The sequence below is a fragment of the Gossypium raimondii genome, chromosome 13 (genome assembly GCF_025698545.1).
Source record: "Gossypium raimondii isolate GPD5lz chromosome 13, ASM2569854v1, whole genome shotgun sequence".
Lineage (NCBI taxonomy): Eukaryota > Viridiplantae > Streptophyta > Magnoliopsida > Malvales > Malvaceae > Gossypium > Gossypium raimondii.
In genome coordinates, this window is record NC_068577.1 from 44427077 (window position 1) to 44443570 (window position 16494).

General features: G+C 36.1%; 3 protein-coding genes across 28 annotated transcripts; 1 reads left to right on the top strand and 2 right to left on the bottom strand.

The window, feature by feature from the left end:
• The first annotated feature begins 1198 nt into the window (after nucleotides 1-1198).
• LOC105783029 (uncharacterized) lies at nucleotides 1199-10548 on the top strand. 25 transcript variants are annotated; one of them, XR_008192622.1, is made up of 5 exons: nucleotides 1199-1833; nucleotides 1904-2398; nucleotides 5953-6015; nucleotides 6145-6379; nucleotides 6489-6804. XR_008192622.1 is itself a non-coding variant. In XM_052626180.1 (4 exons), the coding sequence occupies exons 2-4, from the start codon at nucleotides 1920-1922 to the stop codon at nucleotides 7813-7815; spliced, it is 321 nt and encodes a 106-aa protein (XP_052482140.1). In that variant the 5' UTR covers nucleotides 1199-1833; nucleotides 1904-1919; the 3' UTR covers nucleotides 7816-7968. The 25 variants fall into 25 exon arrangements, 1 of the variants encoding a protein (XP_052482140.1); XR_008192621.1 differs by having other exon boundaries at nucleotides 5953-6011; XR_008192623.1 differs by having other exon boundaries at nucleotides 1904-2010; nucleotides 2120-2398; nucleotides 5953-6379.
• Nucleotides 7922-12165, bottom strand: LOC105783027 (pentatricopeptide repeat-containing protein At3g24000, mitochondrial). Of its 2 annotated transcripts, none has more exons than XM_012608192.2 (4): nucleotides 9145-12165; nucleotides 8711-8945; nucleotides 8510-8579; nucleotides 7922-8425 (listed from the first exon to the last, which is right to left on the bottom strand). In XM_012608192.2, exon 1 carries the CDS (start codon nucleotides 12050-12052, stop codon nucleotides 9218-9220), a length of 2835 nt encoding a protein of 944 aa, XP_012463646.1. In that variant the 5' UTR covers nucleotides 12053-12165; the 3' UTR covers nucleotides 7922-8425; nucleotides 8510-8579; nucleotides 8711-8945; nucleotides 9145-9217. The 2 variants fall into 2 exon arrangements, with proteins under 2 accessions (XP_012463646.1, XP_012463647.1); XM_012608193.2 differs by having other exon boundaries at nucleotides 8684-8945.
• A 1230-nt stretch (nucleotides 12166-13395) lies between these two features.
• LOC105783028 (uncharacterized) lies at nucleotides 13396-15522 on the bottom strand. Its single transcript, XM_012608196.2, has 4 exons — nucleotides 14992-15522; nucleotides 14217-14666; nucleotides 13811-14129; nucleotides 13396-13573 (listed from the first exon to the last, which is right to left on the bottom strand). Exons 1-4 carry the CDS (start codon nucleotides 15394-15396, stop codon nucleotides 13437-13439), a joined length of 1311 nt encoding a protein of 436 aa, XP_012463650.1. The 5' UTR covers nucleotides 15397-15522; the 3' UTR covers nucleotides 13396-13436.
• Between the last annotated feature and the right edge of the window lie 972 nt (nucleotides 15523-16494).

Consider the following 16494-nt stretch of genomic DNA (forward strand, 5'->3'; position numbering starts at 1 on the left):
CAAAGAAAAGATTAACTATCACCTTTCGAATTTTTCTTTTCACTGAAAATGAGTTTTTTTGTATTCAATTTCTCTGAATGCGTAACTGTTTACAGTCTATTCTTGGATTTTTTATAGCCTGATTTTTTTACAAGAGAAAAAGAAAATTAAAATAAATAAAAGGAAAATTGCCCCGTCCTTGTTATTCTGTTATTTTCTTTTGCTCTCATTTTCGTGTGTTTGCTTGCAGGTACTCGGCCAGCCTGGAGGTGCATCTGTGTGGAGATGACGCACGCGCCTAGTGGCGATGCACGCGCAAGGTTTGTTGGATTCATCTATGGCGCTGAAGCAGGGGTCTGTTGTGGCTTCACCAGATTAGTCTAGAAACCACTAGGGTTTCTAATTTTGGGTTGTTTGGGCTCGATGTATTCGGGTTTGGGCTTGGGTAATGTATTTTGGGTTTGGTTATTTAATTTCTGGTATGTAATTAGGTGGTGTATTGGGATGACTAGGTTGAGTATTAGGAAATTTGGGTTGGGCTATTTTTGGCCTGCTGTTGTAATGAAAAACTGGACATTTTATTATTATTTATTTTATATATTTTTCATATCTGGGTTTTAATAGTTGGGCTCGGGCCGGAAAAAATTTGGGTATTACAAACGTAAAATAAAATCCTAAATTGCCTAGAAAACAAGTTCAAAAAATAGACATTTTCTGTTAATTCACACCTACAGAAATAATTTAAGTGTTTGTTTAAATAAAGTTTAGATATTTTTACTATATTAGTACATTTTTAATAGAGACGGATAGAAGGCATGAGTTACTGGCATGGTGAAACAGCGAAGCCCCCAAGACCAAGAGAGATCTGTTTTAGTAGGCGTTCATCTCAAACAAAACAATAAAGTAAAGAATAAAACCTGAACAAGTGAGCTGGGACTAGGAGAATCCAATAATTGCCTAAAACCCCAACCCCTTCAGAATCATAACATAAACAAAACCCACCACGGTAGAAAAGACAAATAGGGTTTTTGAAACAAATTCAGATTGGGCTTTATAACTTAAAATGAAGAAAAAAGTACAGAAAGTCCAGGCTAAGCTAAATGCAAGTTCTGGCCCATAAACAAATCAGAACTGTGGACCAAATCCTAAAGGAAAATAGAAAAAAAACAGTCTTTAAGCAACTTAAAATCAAAATCTTCTAAAACCTAATAAATGCTATCATATCTTGCCCAATCAGAAAAAATCCATTTCTGTCTTTTCAAAATCATCTATTCATTTCTTCAAAGAGACGTTTCCAGATTTTAATGAAGCCTTGTCTGCCACTCCTTTGAATTATCACTATACAGCTTCTTTAACCGTTCACTTCTTCTCAACACATGTCCTCTGCCTTTCTTTCGATTTCTTCCAGATTAGCAGCATACTCCGGGACTCTTCCAATCAGGTAAAGTTCTTCTTTTTCCTTTAATGTCACCGTCGCTAGTTTGTGTGCCAGGTTGTTCGCTTCTCTGGGAATATACTCAAGATAGTATTTTCCAAAATTTTTTAACAGCTGATGTATATCTTGGATATATGCTCCGATTCTGGATTTATCATGGCTTTTCAGTTTGCACTTCTTTATAATAGATAACGCATCCCCTTCGATAATAATGTTTGACCATTGCATGTCCCTACTTATTTGAGTTGCTGTACGACACGCTATTGCTTCTGCGGCAAAGGCTGATGCCACATGATGATGAATCTCTGTGCATGATAAAAGTGTGTTTCCATCACTATCCCTGGCCACGATTCTCGCTGCTGATTGCCGTGAGTTCCCATCAAATGCTGCATCGAAGTTAACCTTCACAAACTGGACCGGTGGGTACTTCTATTCCCTGCCTGTTTTTGCTCCAATCTCATTCAGTTCACTAATATATCTCTTTCCCAGATCTATTAGTCTTTTCATGCACTCTCCTATTCCTTTCTCCCCATATTGCCCAAAGAGCACAACAAAAGATCCGTCACCGATTGGTGGAATTCTGTTCAAAAACCCAGGTAAGCCATTGTACAAAATCCACATGAGGAACTTGTAATAACTCTGGGAATAATAGCTCTTCCCATACTGTTCTTGCCACAAGACATTCACGGAATATATGATTTGTAGATTCTACTGCACTGCCACACCCGATGCATGTCACATTGTTTAACAGCCTTCTGTAGTTCAAGTTGACTCGAGTCGGGATATAATTCCATGATATTTTCCAGATTGAAATTTTTACCTTAAGAGGTAGATTAAGGAGCCATAGGTTTCTGTAGAAATTTCTAGAATCATTTTGTAAAGCATAAGCACAAGGGTCATTTTCGAAGCCAGACCAGGAAGTCATCGTGAGGTTCTTTTGCAAGTGGGATACAGAAGATTTTCTCAGATATCTCCGCAGGAAAGGTAGCTTCGATTAGTTCTTTTTTCCATTCTTTGTTTCTGTCTTCAATTAGATCTGCAACTTTATATTCCTGCAAATGCGATAACCTGGGATAATTGGTAAAATAAAATGATAATTTTGGATAATCCGGTAACCAACTATCATTAATGACCGAGATTACAGTACCCCTCTCTACTTTCCAACAGCTTCCATCGAATAGAACACCTCTCGTTGCCCATATGCTTTTCCACGCAAAGGAACTATTATTCCCAAGATACGAATTAAGGAAATCCGTTTCTGGAAAGTATTTAGCCTTTAACACCCTTGCAACTAACGAGTTTGGATTATTTAGGATTCGCCAGCCTTGTTTAGCTAATAAGGAGATATTAAAATTAGCCATACTCTTGAAACCTATACCTCCTTGTTCTTTTGCTCGGCACATATTTTGCCATTTACACCAGTGAATTCCTCTTTTTCCTTGCTTCTTTTGCCACCAAAAGGTGGCGAATAATTTTTCCAATTCGTCACATAGGGAATTAGGGAGAAGAAAGCATGACATAGCATAAGTCGGAAGTGCCTGAAGTATGGATTTAATGAAAACTTCCTTGCCTCATTGTGATAATAGTCTGGTGCTCCACCCTTTAATTATGGAGTTAACTTTATCTTTTAGATATTGAAAAGCCTCCTTTTTCCGTCTTCCAACTACATTAGGAAGGCCCAAATACTTCTCCATATTTGTTGACCCTCTTATACCTAAGCTCACTGAAACTTCCTCTCTATCTCTGGTTGATGTATTCGAGCTAAAGTAAATTGTAGATTTTTCAAAATTAACACATTGGCCCGAACATACTTCATATTCCTTAAGGATTTCTTTTAGCACCCTTACATCCTTGTTAGTTGCTTCTCCGAACAGAATGCAATCATCGGCAAAAAGTAGATGTGAAATCGCTGGTCCTTTCCTGCTTGCCTTGACTCCTCTTATTCGTCCTTCTTTCAATGCTAATCTCATTAGTGCCGAAAGACCCTCGCTGCATAGTAGAAAAAGGAAAGGACTAAGTGGGTCACCTTGTCGTAGTCCTCTAGAAGATTGAAAGATTCTTCCCCCTTTTCCATTAATATTGACTGCAAAAAAAGCTGTAGTAATGCATTTCATAATTAAACCGACCCATTCTTTTGCAAAACCCATTCTCAACATGACTTCCTTAAGAAAACTCCACTCAACCCTATCAAAGGCTTTGCTCATATCAAGTTTAACTGCCATAAAGCCTTTCTTACCTGTTCGTTTTCGTCTAAGAGTGTGTAGGATCTCATAGGCTAGCAATATGTTATCAGAAATTAACCTTCCTGGGATGAAAGCACTCTACGACAGATCAATACACTGCCCAATAACCCCTTGAAGTCTGTTGGCTATTACTTTCGCCACAATTTTGTAGATAACAGTACATAGACTGATAGGTCTGAAACTTGTTATGTTTTTGGGATTCTGTGCTTTTGGGATCAAAACAATACCAGTAAAATTTGAATGGCCTAAATTTTTGTCACTGTTTAAAATTTCCAAACAAAAAGTGGTGACTTCTTTACCTACAATATGCCAATATTGTTGAAAGAAAAGTGCTGGGAATCCATCAGGTCCTGGTGCTTTAGTTGGCCCCATTCCTTTCAAGGCAAGATGCACTTCTTCTTCCGTAAATTTTCCCATTAAGTCTTCATTTATTTCTGGTGTGATTTTCTCTTCAATGCCTGTTAGGAGGTAGGATAGCTCACCTACTCCTTTTGATATAAATAACTTCTGAAAGAAAAGAGTAGCTTCTTCACTGATCATGCATTCTTCCGTCACTTCTCCTCCTTCGATAAGTTCCAGCCTTGATATCGTGTTTTTCTTTCGTCGAGATGTGGCGTGCCTGTGAAAAAAAGCTGTATTTTTGTCCCCTGCTTTTATCCAATTTACCCTTACCCTTTGTTCCCAATATCTTTCATCTTTATCAATTTCTAAGTTTAGGTGCACCTTAGTATCAATGATTTCTGCCATTATGTCATCGGTATTTTCCTTCTCCATCAGCATCTCCAGTTTCTTTGTAAGCCTTTTCTTCAGCCCTTCTTGTCCTTTTTTAATTTCCCCTGCCCATTTTTTTAAGTCTGATTGTAATTTTTCCAGTTTCTCCAGTACGTTATTTGTAGATGATTCCCAAGATGCTTTAATTTCTCCTTCAAGAGACTCTTCCATAGTCCACCATGCCTCAAAATTAAAAATTGGCTTTCCAAAATTATCATTTTCTGTTTTTGTAGTAAGCAGCAGAGGATAATGATCAGATAATGAATGGGGCAAGTGATGAATGTTACCCATTGGAAAAAGATTCCTCCACTTATCATTGGCTACTCCTCTATCAAGTCTCTCTTTAACATTTGTTTCTGGTATATTTCCCCTTTCCCATGTGAACCAAGGCCCTATGTACCCTAAATCTTCCAAGTTGCATTCTTCAAGAGTTTCTCTAAAAACCTCCATCTGTCTTTCATCTCTTAGTAAACTTCCTTTTTTCTCAAAAGAATACATGATTTCATTAAAATCCCCACTCACAACCCATGGATATGTCTGGTCTTGTCCCAATTTTCGTAACAAATTCCACGAATCATTCTTCAGATTGACATAAGGGGAACCATAGAAACCTGTAAATCTCCATTCTTCATTGTCAGTTTCTTCCATAACCATTGCATCAATATGATTCTTAGAAAAACTTCTTAAGGTAACCGTAATCTCTTCTCTCCATGCTGAGCATAAACCACATCGAGAACCTTCTACATCTACATCAAATCCATTCTGAAAACCACATCTTCTTCTAACTTTCTCCATACATTGCTTGCTTAATTTTGTCTCCATTAAGAAGACCATTTGGGGGTTTTGCTGCTTTAGAAAGTATCGCAGCCTTCTAACTATTCGTGGACTCCCCAATCCACGAACATTCCAAGTAATGATTTTCATTGCGTTCGGCCGGCTTGCCTCTTGGCAGCCGCCGATCCTATGAGTAAATTAGTATCACTCTGTTGCATAGCGTTTCCCATCGTTTCTAGTAGCGTTTCTCCTTGTTCCTGTTCTCTATCTTTTTTTAGCCTTTTTGTTTCAACTCCATATTCAGCTTCTATATAGTAAGTCTCTACTATTTCTTCAGTAGCTTTCCTCTTCTTGTTGCAGTTTCCATCCTTTTGCTTTGCCACTTTAGGGCTGGATTGACTCTTCTCCAAGTTGACGACTTTACTGAATTGGGATTACTGTCTTGACTTCTCCTCTTATCAACCACTCACTCATTGCTCATAACTGAATCTTCTTTTTCCTGCTTCTTCATCTCCTCCTTGTTTTCATTCACTAGTAGCTCCCCATGCGTCATCCCCAACCAATTATTTGCTTCTTCAGCTTTGCCATCTTCAATCAAATCTGGCTCAGAGCCACCTGTATAAAAACATTGAACCCTATTCTGATTTAAAGAGTTATTTAATTTAATACACTCTTTTCCAAGTAAGTTTGATTCTGCTCTTAGTGCCATCGTGTATGGGGGATTTTCTTTAATTTTTGTTTTTTCTGCAGGATTTAGTGAGTTACAACCTGAAAGTCCGTGCCCCAGCTTCCCACATCTGAAGCAAAAAGTCGGTAATTTTTCATATTTAAAGGAAATCCACCATTTATTCTTATTATTCACTGAGACAAAAATACCTCTTCGAAGGGGTTTCTGCACATCGAGATTTATTTTTAGACGACACCATTCTCCGTTGATTTCAGATCTGATTATCCCACCAAAAGTGACACCTATGGCATGTAGCAAGTCTTTTTTATCAAATTATGGTAGACATGGTCCTACCTTCAGCCAGACCGGTGAGGAGTTGAGCCGAATCTGAGACCTTTCCACCGATTGGGTAATCCTGTCGAAAAGGATTAGACTCTTTCGAAATAACCATGGCCTACCTTCCATAATCAATTCTAAATCCTCTTCCATCTCAAACGCTATCAAAAATAGGTTTTGTCCTGCTGTTTGAATCTCAAACTTCTTTTCTGTTTTCCACAAACTCTTCATCTGTGCCCTAAAACTTTCCGGATTGTAAAACTTCTCTGTCCATATTGTGCAGATCAGGGTTGGTTTTTTATTCGGAACTACCTTCGAACCTTTGATAGATAATTGGATAAGCTCTTCAGTTAAGAGTGAAATCTCGTCCCTCTGCTCACTATCATCTCCACCGCTTTCCCCCATCCCAAGTTGCAAAAGTGACTGCCTTCACTAGGACTCTCGGCGAAGCACTCTTGGAAAAGAAGTAACTAGGGTTTTTTTGTAAAAAAAAAAATATTACAAATATTTAACAATGTAGAATACTTTAAATTGCTCTTATTCAAAAAGACAAATAGGGTTAATTTATCTAAATAATATTAAAAAATTAAATATTAAAATAGATTGTCAACTGGATTATATACGAAAATGAATTTTTTTGGGTCGTGCCTATCTGATACGCGCAACAACTTTTTTATATTAAAATATCTTTTTACTTTAAATAAAATATTATTATTTTATTTTTATTAAAAATATTTAAATATATATATACAGGTCAAAATACAGTTAACGAGTCAAAATACGGGTTAAAAATACCCAAGACCGATCCACGCCTATCGATAGGCGCCATCGGTCGAGCTTCGACAGTGCAGCGCCACTGCCTCCCCTGCGCCCTCCGCCTGCACAAAAATATACTTTTGTTATTAATTATTATTTATAAATTGTTTATGTTTAGTGTTTATGGTTTTGGGTTAATATTTGGTATGAATGTAAATTTTTTTTATAATTATTTTAAAATTAATTTGTTAGTAATTTAGGATTATGTTATATGTAATTATTTTAAAATTAATTTATTAGTAATTTAGGATTATCTTATAAATTATTGTGTTTAGTTTAGTATTTGGTGAGTTTTTAATAATGTAAAATTATTTTTAAAAAAATAATTTTATAGTTATTTTGTTCAACCAGTCGCGCCTGTCAGATAGGCTCCACCAGTTGCGCTTACTAGATAGGTGCCACCTACCCCATACCATTTTTGTATCCGGGAAAAAAAAAATACAAACACCACGCCTATGAGAAAGGAGCTGCCAATAAAATAATATTTAAAAAAATAAAAAATACTATAATATAAAAAAAGAGGTTGCGCCTATTTTAATTTTTATATTATAATATAAAAACATACTATTTTCGTATATAATCCAGGTGATAACCTATTTCAGTATTTAATTTTTTTTAATTATTTAGGTAAATTAACTGAAAGTAAAGATTGCCAAATCCCCGCTGGAGGATGGAACAAAAATATGGTGGCCGGAAACACTCGAAACAGTGGTTCCATACGCAACCAGATCTGGCATCCTACCCAAAAAACCAGCACAAAGGATGAAAGAAGTGTCACTCCTCAGACCCGGTAGTGATTCAAGTATGAAGTGATTGAAAACTTCAAACTTCATGCAAATTCTGCAACTTTACTGAAGCACAGAACAACATTTTAACCAATTGAAACGATACATCCGAACATACCAAATAATTTTATATATCAGTGTTAGAGTATACGATTTGGCCTACATTGCTTAGCACTCAAAGTTAATTACATCAAGGGCAAAAAATCATCAGCGTCTCTATCGGACACCACATTTGTGTTCCTTTCGTGTATAATCTGAGCAAACCGTGTTCTTGAAGGATAAATTAAGCGTTGGTGATCATGAAAGCAATCGTTGATATCCGAATTTCTCGATTTCGAGTAATTTTAAGACTTCTTGACTGAAGCATCCAAGTGAGCAGCAGCAACAATGTCGGATGGCAGAAGTTCTGATGTTCTGCTGTTTCAGTTCAACAAATTAAAACTGATAAATCCAATATGAAGAACTGTGTCATAGGAATGAATCTGGAGACAACAATAAACAAGAAGTTGTCATCTACAGATGAACCTCCAAACATGCAATGCAAAGGTGAAGCCAAACTTTATGGTCCGGTGATCTTGATTTGGGCAATCAAGTTTCATTTGACTTGCAGCTTGTTAAACTGTTGACACATAATATCAGTTGGTCAGATTCGAATGAACGAATTAATATTATCAGAATGCAAGGGATTTACAACTTCACCAACCTGCAAAGCCATGATGAATTTTCCGAGATATGGTTGTTTCCTGGAATTGAAATCAAGACCTCTACGGAAACTGAAAAGAGGATAAAGATCCGATAAATACAACACAAATAAAAGTAGCATGATGAATGAAAGTAAGTATGGATGAACAAAAGGAAGCAATGTAACACAGTATACCAACAAGAAACCTGAAAATTCCCATACCATGCACAATCATTCACTGCAAAATCAAACATTGAAAATCTAGTTGTCAATCTAATCACTTCTCTGCGACAGACCTTCGAGAAAATTACAGACCATTTGTATCACAAAGCAGCCTATAATTAGAGAATTATACTTCTATCCAACATTAGCCTTCATAGTGATGACCAATTACAGGAATTGGCTGCCTGTGACCTAGACCAGAAGCCATCATTTGAAAATGTGATACCTCCAGATCCTGCAGTGCTCAGTCAAAGATGACACAGCATCAGAATTGACAGGAACGAGACAGATTAAGAAGATTAGGGTTAAAAATTTAAAGGATGATTCAATTATAGAACAATACAAGCAAGTTAAGAAACAACCGTTAGCTATACAAGTTCATAATCACGTAACCAATGCCAGCGATAAGACGAAACGAGAGCATGAGCATTTACCGTCTAAACTCTGAAGTCCTGCAAACAAATTACTGAGCTAGAATGAAGTTTTTGTCAGATGGCTAGAGACAAATCAACAATAGTCTTGACATGAACAAATGCCGCTTTTGAAGTGATGGAAACAATTTGCATCACGAACAACTATCTCCTGTTTTATGACACCAGAGACAAGCTTCATAAAATCATGGCAGTCTTCACATATGTGCAAATTTTTGAATATCCGAATTGTTTTCACAGGGTTGATGCTAATAAGAGCAAAAGCAAGAGCTAATCTTTCATTATGATGAAAGAGCTGTTCTAATTTTTCATCATCACTGACATCATTGAGTATATGATCTGTCTTAGGCACATATCCTGCTAAAATAGACTTCTCGACAAGCTCCTTCAATTTTATATAGATCTCCCCATGTTTTGGATGAAAACCATCAGTGGACCTGAAGATGTGCACTTGACCATTGACCATCACCCAACTACACCCAGGTTCTTTCTTAACACCACAATGGGTCATCAATGCTCTGACTCTTCGGACATCCTCCCACCTACCCTTGGCAGCAAAAATATTTGCTAGTAATATGTAATGGGAGGCTATACCAGGATTAAGTTCGAAGAGTTTCTCAGCAGCACTTTCACCAAGTTTGTCATTTCCATGCATTCTACAAGCCCCAAGAACTGTCTCCCAAATCAAGGGATTCGATGTAACCTTCATGTCCTTGATAAAGCTTTCAACTTCATTGAACTTGCCAGCTCGACCTAAAATATCAATCATACAGGCACAGTGCTTAATTGTGGGTACTATTCCAAAAACATTGGTCAGGGAATCAAAGTACTCTTTCCCTTCATTTACAAAGCCCATATAACTACAGGCAGATAAAACTGCTATGAACGTAACCTCATCTGGCTCAAGGCCTTTGTCTAACATCATCCTAAAAGTTTCTAAAACCTTCAATCCTTGTCTATGTTGCAGGTATCCAAATAACATCGTGTTCCATGATACAGTATCCGTTGACACCATGCCCTGGAAAGCAGCTTCAGCTTCTTCTATGCATCCACAGTTAGCATACATATCTACAATTGAAGAAGATACAAACATATCACCTGAATTCCCAGCCTTAATTGCCATTGAATGAAGCAGCTGCCCGTTTTCCAACATCGCCATATTGGAGCAACTACTCAAACAGGTAGCAAGAGTGAAATTATTGGGCGTGACACCTTGCCTCTGCATATGATTGAAGCACTTGATAGCCTTCTCTGAACAATCACTTTGAGCATAACCAGCAATTAATGCAGTCCATGAAAAAAGATCCCTCTCAATCAATTGAGTAAAAAGTAGCTCTGCATCCGCCAAGAATCCATTTTTGGCATACAAGTCAATAAGAGATGTTCCCACTAAATTATTATCCTTTAGGCCATTCTTTATTATATGGGCATGCACTTGATGTCCAAATTTTATATTTAAAAGATTGGAACAAGATCTTAAAATGCTAGTAAATGTACAGATATCAGGCTTAAAACCTTCAGCAAGCATCTTGTGAAAGATACTTGGTCCTCGATCACAAGTTTTACCATTATGAGATCCAGAAAGAAGAGAATTCCATGAAGCTGAATTCCAAGAACTCATTTCCTTAAACACCCGCCAACCATTTTGGACTGACCTGATTTTCATATACATTGCAATAAGTGCATTGCTCAAAATGATTTCAGATTCAAATCCATGTTTAAATATACAAGCATGAACGCCTTCACAATATAACCGATCACCCAAATTAGCAGCTACACCAGCAATAGAGGCAAAAGTATGCTGATTGGGGCTTACCCCTTTGCATCTCATTAGAGAAAACAACTCAGCTGCCTCTTGAATCTGGCCTTGCTCATCAAGGCAGTCAATCATTGCACTCCAGGCTACTATGTTGGGTTCTTGAATCCTTTTAAAAACCTTAAGAGTATCCTCAGCCAGTCCACATTTTGAGTACATATCAAGAAGGCAACAACCAACAAATTCATCATGCTCACACCCGGTCTTAATCACCAAAGAATGTGCAATCAAGCCCCATGTTAAGTTTACCAGGTACGTACAACTTTTGAGCACATTTGACAAAGTAAACTTACTACACCTCAATTCAGATTCCGTCATCCCTTGAAACAAATTCAAAATCTTTCCTGCATCGCCCTTTAGAGCATATCCATTAAGCAATGCATTCCATGATACAACATTCTTTTTATCCATGAACAGAAATACTCTCTCTGCCAGTTCCATCTGACCACATTTCGCATAAAGATCAACAAGAGAGGATCCAACAAAAACATCCAACAAAACTCCAACTTTAACACCTTCCCCATGCAACAATGTACCAAAAAACAAATCCAAACTCAAAGAACAAGCTTTCAAAGCGGTCACTAAGCAATGCCCATTTGGCAGAACCCCATCTTTCTTCATAGAACAATACAAATCCAACACATAATATCCATACCCTTCATTAACCAAACCAGAGAACAGAGCGGCCCAAGACACAACATCTCTTTCAGGCATTCTATCGAGCACTTTACAAGCATATCCAAAGACCCCACGTTTTGCATAAGCATTCACTAAGGAGTTCCATAAATGCAAATCAGGGTCAATCCCATTTTTTATTATCTTCCCATGAACAGCTTTGGCTGAACTCAAAGACCCTTTTGATGCGCAATCATGTAGAATCTTAGAGTAAAGCTTTAACCTTTTAGATCCTTCAAGCTTTGTTTTTTCTTTGAAAAGTGGGACTTTTAAAGATGGGTTTATCTCTTCTGTGGCAACATGGGCAGTAAAAGAAGAAACAAACTGAAATGAGGCAAAAAGCAACCTCCTGGGGAATTCAATGACAAGACGGTTTTTTCTTGTGGACAAACATCGAAAAACAAGTGATTGAATAAGCATTGAAACAAAATAAAAAATTAAAAAATAGCTTGGGGTTTCAGATTTCTTTGTGTAAAGATATCGAGTTTGAAGCTTTTATCTCGCTGTTACTTCAGATATAACTGGGCTGGGCTACTCACGCAAGTACGAAGTATCATTCGAAAGCTCGAAAAATTTAGATAAAAATATTAAGTTTAAAAATAGGTTTGAATAAAAAATATTAAATCTATTTAAAAATATGAGCTAAATTCGGGTTTGAGCATTTAGAATTTTTGATTTGATTAATTTTAAGTTTGTAATATTTTATATTATATTATATTTATATGTTATATAATTTAGAATACATTAAAAAATAAAACTATATTAAATATATATTATTATTCTAATATAAACATTAAAATAATGTTAAGATAACTATATAAAATTTTCTATAAATAAAAGTATATAAAATTATTAAATATTAAAATAAAATAAAATAAATATCTTTTTAAAAAATTTAAAAATAATATGTCGGCCTAAAATGGATTTGGATTAATCTTTTACAAATATAGACATATTTGAATAAAATTTTAAATTCATATTTCGAGCCAAATCGAACTTGGACAAGCATAAAATATATTAATAATATGCTAAAGCCCAATCTGATCTAGTTCATGAACAACTCTAATAAGATAGCTAGGCTCCTTGTACTTGGTCAGCATAGGTAGAAAATGAGACTGCTTTCTCTCTTCATTGATTGTAACAAAGCGTGCTTTCAAATGGTTTTTAGGCTTTGGTTCCAAAGTGACGCGTACTTTCGAATGAAACGTGCTTTATGATATTTTCTGAGCATTTATAATAGTACCAAGTGCTATTCCTATTTTGGCATTTCTAATTTCTAGAGTTTTAGCCCCAGTTAAAAAGGGTCTATAAAAACTTTTTAGTTATGAATTGGGTATAGAACCAATAGGCGATGCTTGGTTACAATTTCGAATCCGTTTTTACATGTTTGCTCTAGTTTTTGTTGTTTTTTTTTATGTTGAAACGATTTTTCTTTATCCATGGGCAATGAGTTTCGATGTATTAGGGATACCTGTATTCATAAAAGTTTTTATTTTCATGCTTATCTTAATTGTTGGTTCAGTTTATGCATGGGGAAAAGGAGCATTAAAATTATCTTAATTCCTGAATATTCAGATAATAAAAAGAAAGAAAAAAAGTAGGATTCTATCAAATTTCCCTTAGTTTACTTTGATGAAGGCTTGAAGTAAAGAGTTTGTATTGTACCTCTTTATTTGGACTTTGGTTCCGTTTGAACAGATCCCTTGAAGTAAAGAATTTTGTAAAAGTCTGTTTAAAAGAGAAGTTTCCTTAAAATTCCCAAATATATATTACATAGATACGTACAATGTGTGTCTCAAAGAAATTAAAGGCTAACAATGGTCTTTCCAAGCAACCATAAAACAAGCGATAACTCAAGGCCAAAAATGGTGTGGAGTGTGCTCCTATCTAGTACGAACCCATAGATTGTTATCCCAGCTCGATTGTTCTCAAAATAAGTCACTGTCATCAACCAAGAATGAAACAGACCAATATCATCAAGCAACTCAACACGTATACTACTGTTATGTTCATGTTGACATTGTAACAACCGAGTTTCAAGACGTCTATCTCGAGTCACCCTATGCATCGGGATCTAGCCGTCGCTTCCAAATACACTAAAATCCCGATAGGCAATGAGAAGGAAATGTCCTAAAACCCAATCGTTACATGTAATGTTCTTCGGAGTGACATTATTACCTAGAGCTTGTCTCTTTTGGAATGAAAGGGTACTATAAGCATAAGACGGGATCATCTTGTTGTTGTCTATGTCATCTTCATCACCAACGTCATCTCCATCGTCCGATTCACCATCCGTACCCACATGAGGGAAAGGTTGATGGCTCTGAATGACAGACGGACTCCTCGGCATATCATCTTCGTTCGCATTGAGTGAATCTAATGTTGCACAAGCATGCCACTTTGCCGCTAGGCATGTAATAGCTTGTGCTTTGTGAGTTATTTTCGTTGCACTTCGTAATAATATACAGAGTCCAGTGAGGAGAGTTATAGAACACAACTACAACAACAAAAAAAGGGCACTCATCCAACAATGTGTTAACCGTTTTGATCCGAAAATCTCATGGATAGATAAATGAACACTTACAGCAAGTTCTCCAGCTTTATAAAAATTCAGTGCAGAAGTAGCCTTTGTAGTGATAAGCAAAGAAGTGAATTGGCTGCCAGTGATCAAGATCAGGCAACATATTATAAACGCGCGATATCGATGGCTGATGATCCTCAAATGCCTCCTGATCCGCAGGTGTTCGGACAAGACTGAACCAACATCAGAATCAATTTGGAAAACCTGAGCAAAGTCGCGGAGTCGGAGAACCTGGAGATTGCAAATAAGGTGGAAAAGAACACACACAAGGAAGAAGACAGTCGTCCGGTAAAGCCACGAGCACAGCTCCGTAATGCAGGCAACCGTGTCACTGAGCCAGACAATGCCTAGGAAAGGAATTTGTGAAGCACCTGAGGCATACCACCATACTTTGTATGCAGTCTCAGCTATGAAACATGGAAGAACAAAGACTGCTACAATTTTCAGTGATCTCTGCATATATTATACAGTAAAATTCAATCACATTAATCTATGAATTGAAAGTTTTTTTCAATATCATCCAAAAGGAAGCAACCTAGCATTCTACATTTTCTTGTAGCCATATGAAATTGAAATTCTCAAAGGAACTGAAACTACAAAATTCTAAACGTTCTTACCTATCAATAACGAAAGATTCAGACAATAACAAAAAAAAAAAAAAAAAACCAGAAATTCATTCAAATCCACATATGAAAACTATTCTAAAAATTGCAATTTAAAGAAACAAAAAAAAAAAAAGGGTCATGAATTTGAAGGGAAAGAATGAAAGAATACTTACATTGAGCTGACCAGTGTATCCTTTCCTGACAGCTTCACTTTCAACATAAAGCTTATCAAAAAACAAGAACCGTTTCAAACCATATGTCTTGACAAACCTCGTCAAACAAACAAAAGACAAAGCTGAAACACTGCTCAAAGACAGCTGAACCACCGAATCATAAGGCCTTGCATGTTTAGCATCACAAGTGGAACAAGCCAACCAAAAATGAGACACAGATGGGACAACAAGCCCCAAAAATATGAACAAAAACCAAGACAAACAAGTTGTCCAAATGTTTGATTGATCAACACACATCCATTTTAGGTATGTTCTAAAGCTTTGTAACTCATCTTTTGCATGAGATATGCTTCTTGTGAACTTCTTAGTCCCATCATCCACCAAAGGTTCCATGGTGTCTCCCATCAAGGGGATTTGTGGGAGAATTTGAAGAGTTTGGGGGGAGGGGGGATTTGTAAGTTTTGTTGGATTTAAGAGGGGAGGATGTTGTGATCCAATCAGAGGATAACAAGTGTTGGAATCGAGAGAGAAAAGAGGACTCAACTTTTCTTCTATTTTCCAGGAAAAAGTTTTGGGAAAAATCTATCAGAAAAATTATTTTCTTTTTTTTCCTGGTTTTGACTGTACATTACAATTATACAATTATTTTATAATAATCATTCTTAATTGTGAATTTCTGTCTAAATCTGACGTTGGTCCTCAGATCAAGCAGGCATTGTTGAAATTATACCTGAAAATTAAACGATCTAATCTAATTTATTTACATTATATTATTTTTTATTAAAAATGTATCAAAAAATGTTGATTTTTTAAAAAAAAAATTTACTGGACTAAGTTGATCTTCAGAAAAATTACGGGATTAGGTCGAAAAAATAAAAACACTTCCAGCTAGAAGCATTTTCAGCGGATTTACAGAGAAATGCTTTTAGCTGGAAGCGTTTTCCATAACAGCTACCCCACCCCAACGGTTAGAAATCCATCTCAAAGCCGTTTACCCCCTACGCTCTTTTCCTTTCCTATATAAACCCCCTAAATTCTATTCTTTTTCAATTCAATCTCATCTCAACTTTCTCTCACATTCTCAATTTTCTCTCAAATCTCTTTTAAAGTTCTCTCAATTCTTTCTTGATTCTCACTCAATTTTTATTCCTCTCTCAACTCTCTTTTTTTTTATTAAAATTTTAATAAGGTTTTCTTAAATTAATTTTTTTCATATTTATTGAAATTAGTAAGGTCAAAGTCTCTAATTCGCTTGGATGACAAGCACATTTCGGTCGATTAATTGCAAATGGTAAGACGTTTTTTTACTATATTTAGTCTAATTTAATTTAAATATTTTGTTATTATACTAAAATTTAATATTTTGTATTTTTTATATATAATCGAAAGATCAGATTTTGGAGACATATATTTGTATTCTACTCGTTCCTCCATCGTCTTTAATCAAACCATATTTGAGAGATGTGAGATTTTTGCACGTAGCCCGTATGGGTAGGGGGTGTA

Coding starts and splice junctions, on each gene's coding strand:
- LOC105783029 (XM_052626180.1), top strand. CDS start 1,920: ATGCACTCTCCTATTCCTTTCTCCCCATATTGCCCAAAGAGCACAACA. Junction 2,011..5,952: donor AATTCTGTTCAAAAACCCAG/GTAAGCCATTGT, acceptor TTTTTTCTGCAG/GATTTAGTGAGTTACAACCT. Junction 6,016..7,648: donor ACATCTGAAGCAAAAAGTCG/GTAATTTTTCAT, acceptor TTAATTATTTAG/GTAAATTAACTGAAAGTAAA.
- LOC105783027 (XM_012608192.2), bottom strand. CDS start 12,052: ATGCTTATTCAATCACTTGTTTTTCGATGTTTGTCCACAAGAAAAAAC.
- LOC105783028 (XM_012608196.2), bottom strand. CDS start 15,396: ATGGGAGACACCATGGAACCTTTGGTGGATGATGGGACTAAGAAGTTC. Junction 14,667..14,991: donor GATACACTGGTCAGCTCAAT/GTAAGTATTCTT, acceptor TAATATATGCAG/AGATCACTGAAAATTGTAGC. Junction 14,130..14,216: donor ATAAAGCTGGAGAACTTGCT/GTAAGTGTTCAT, acceptor TTGTTGTTGTAG/TTGTGTTCTATAACTCTCCT.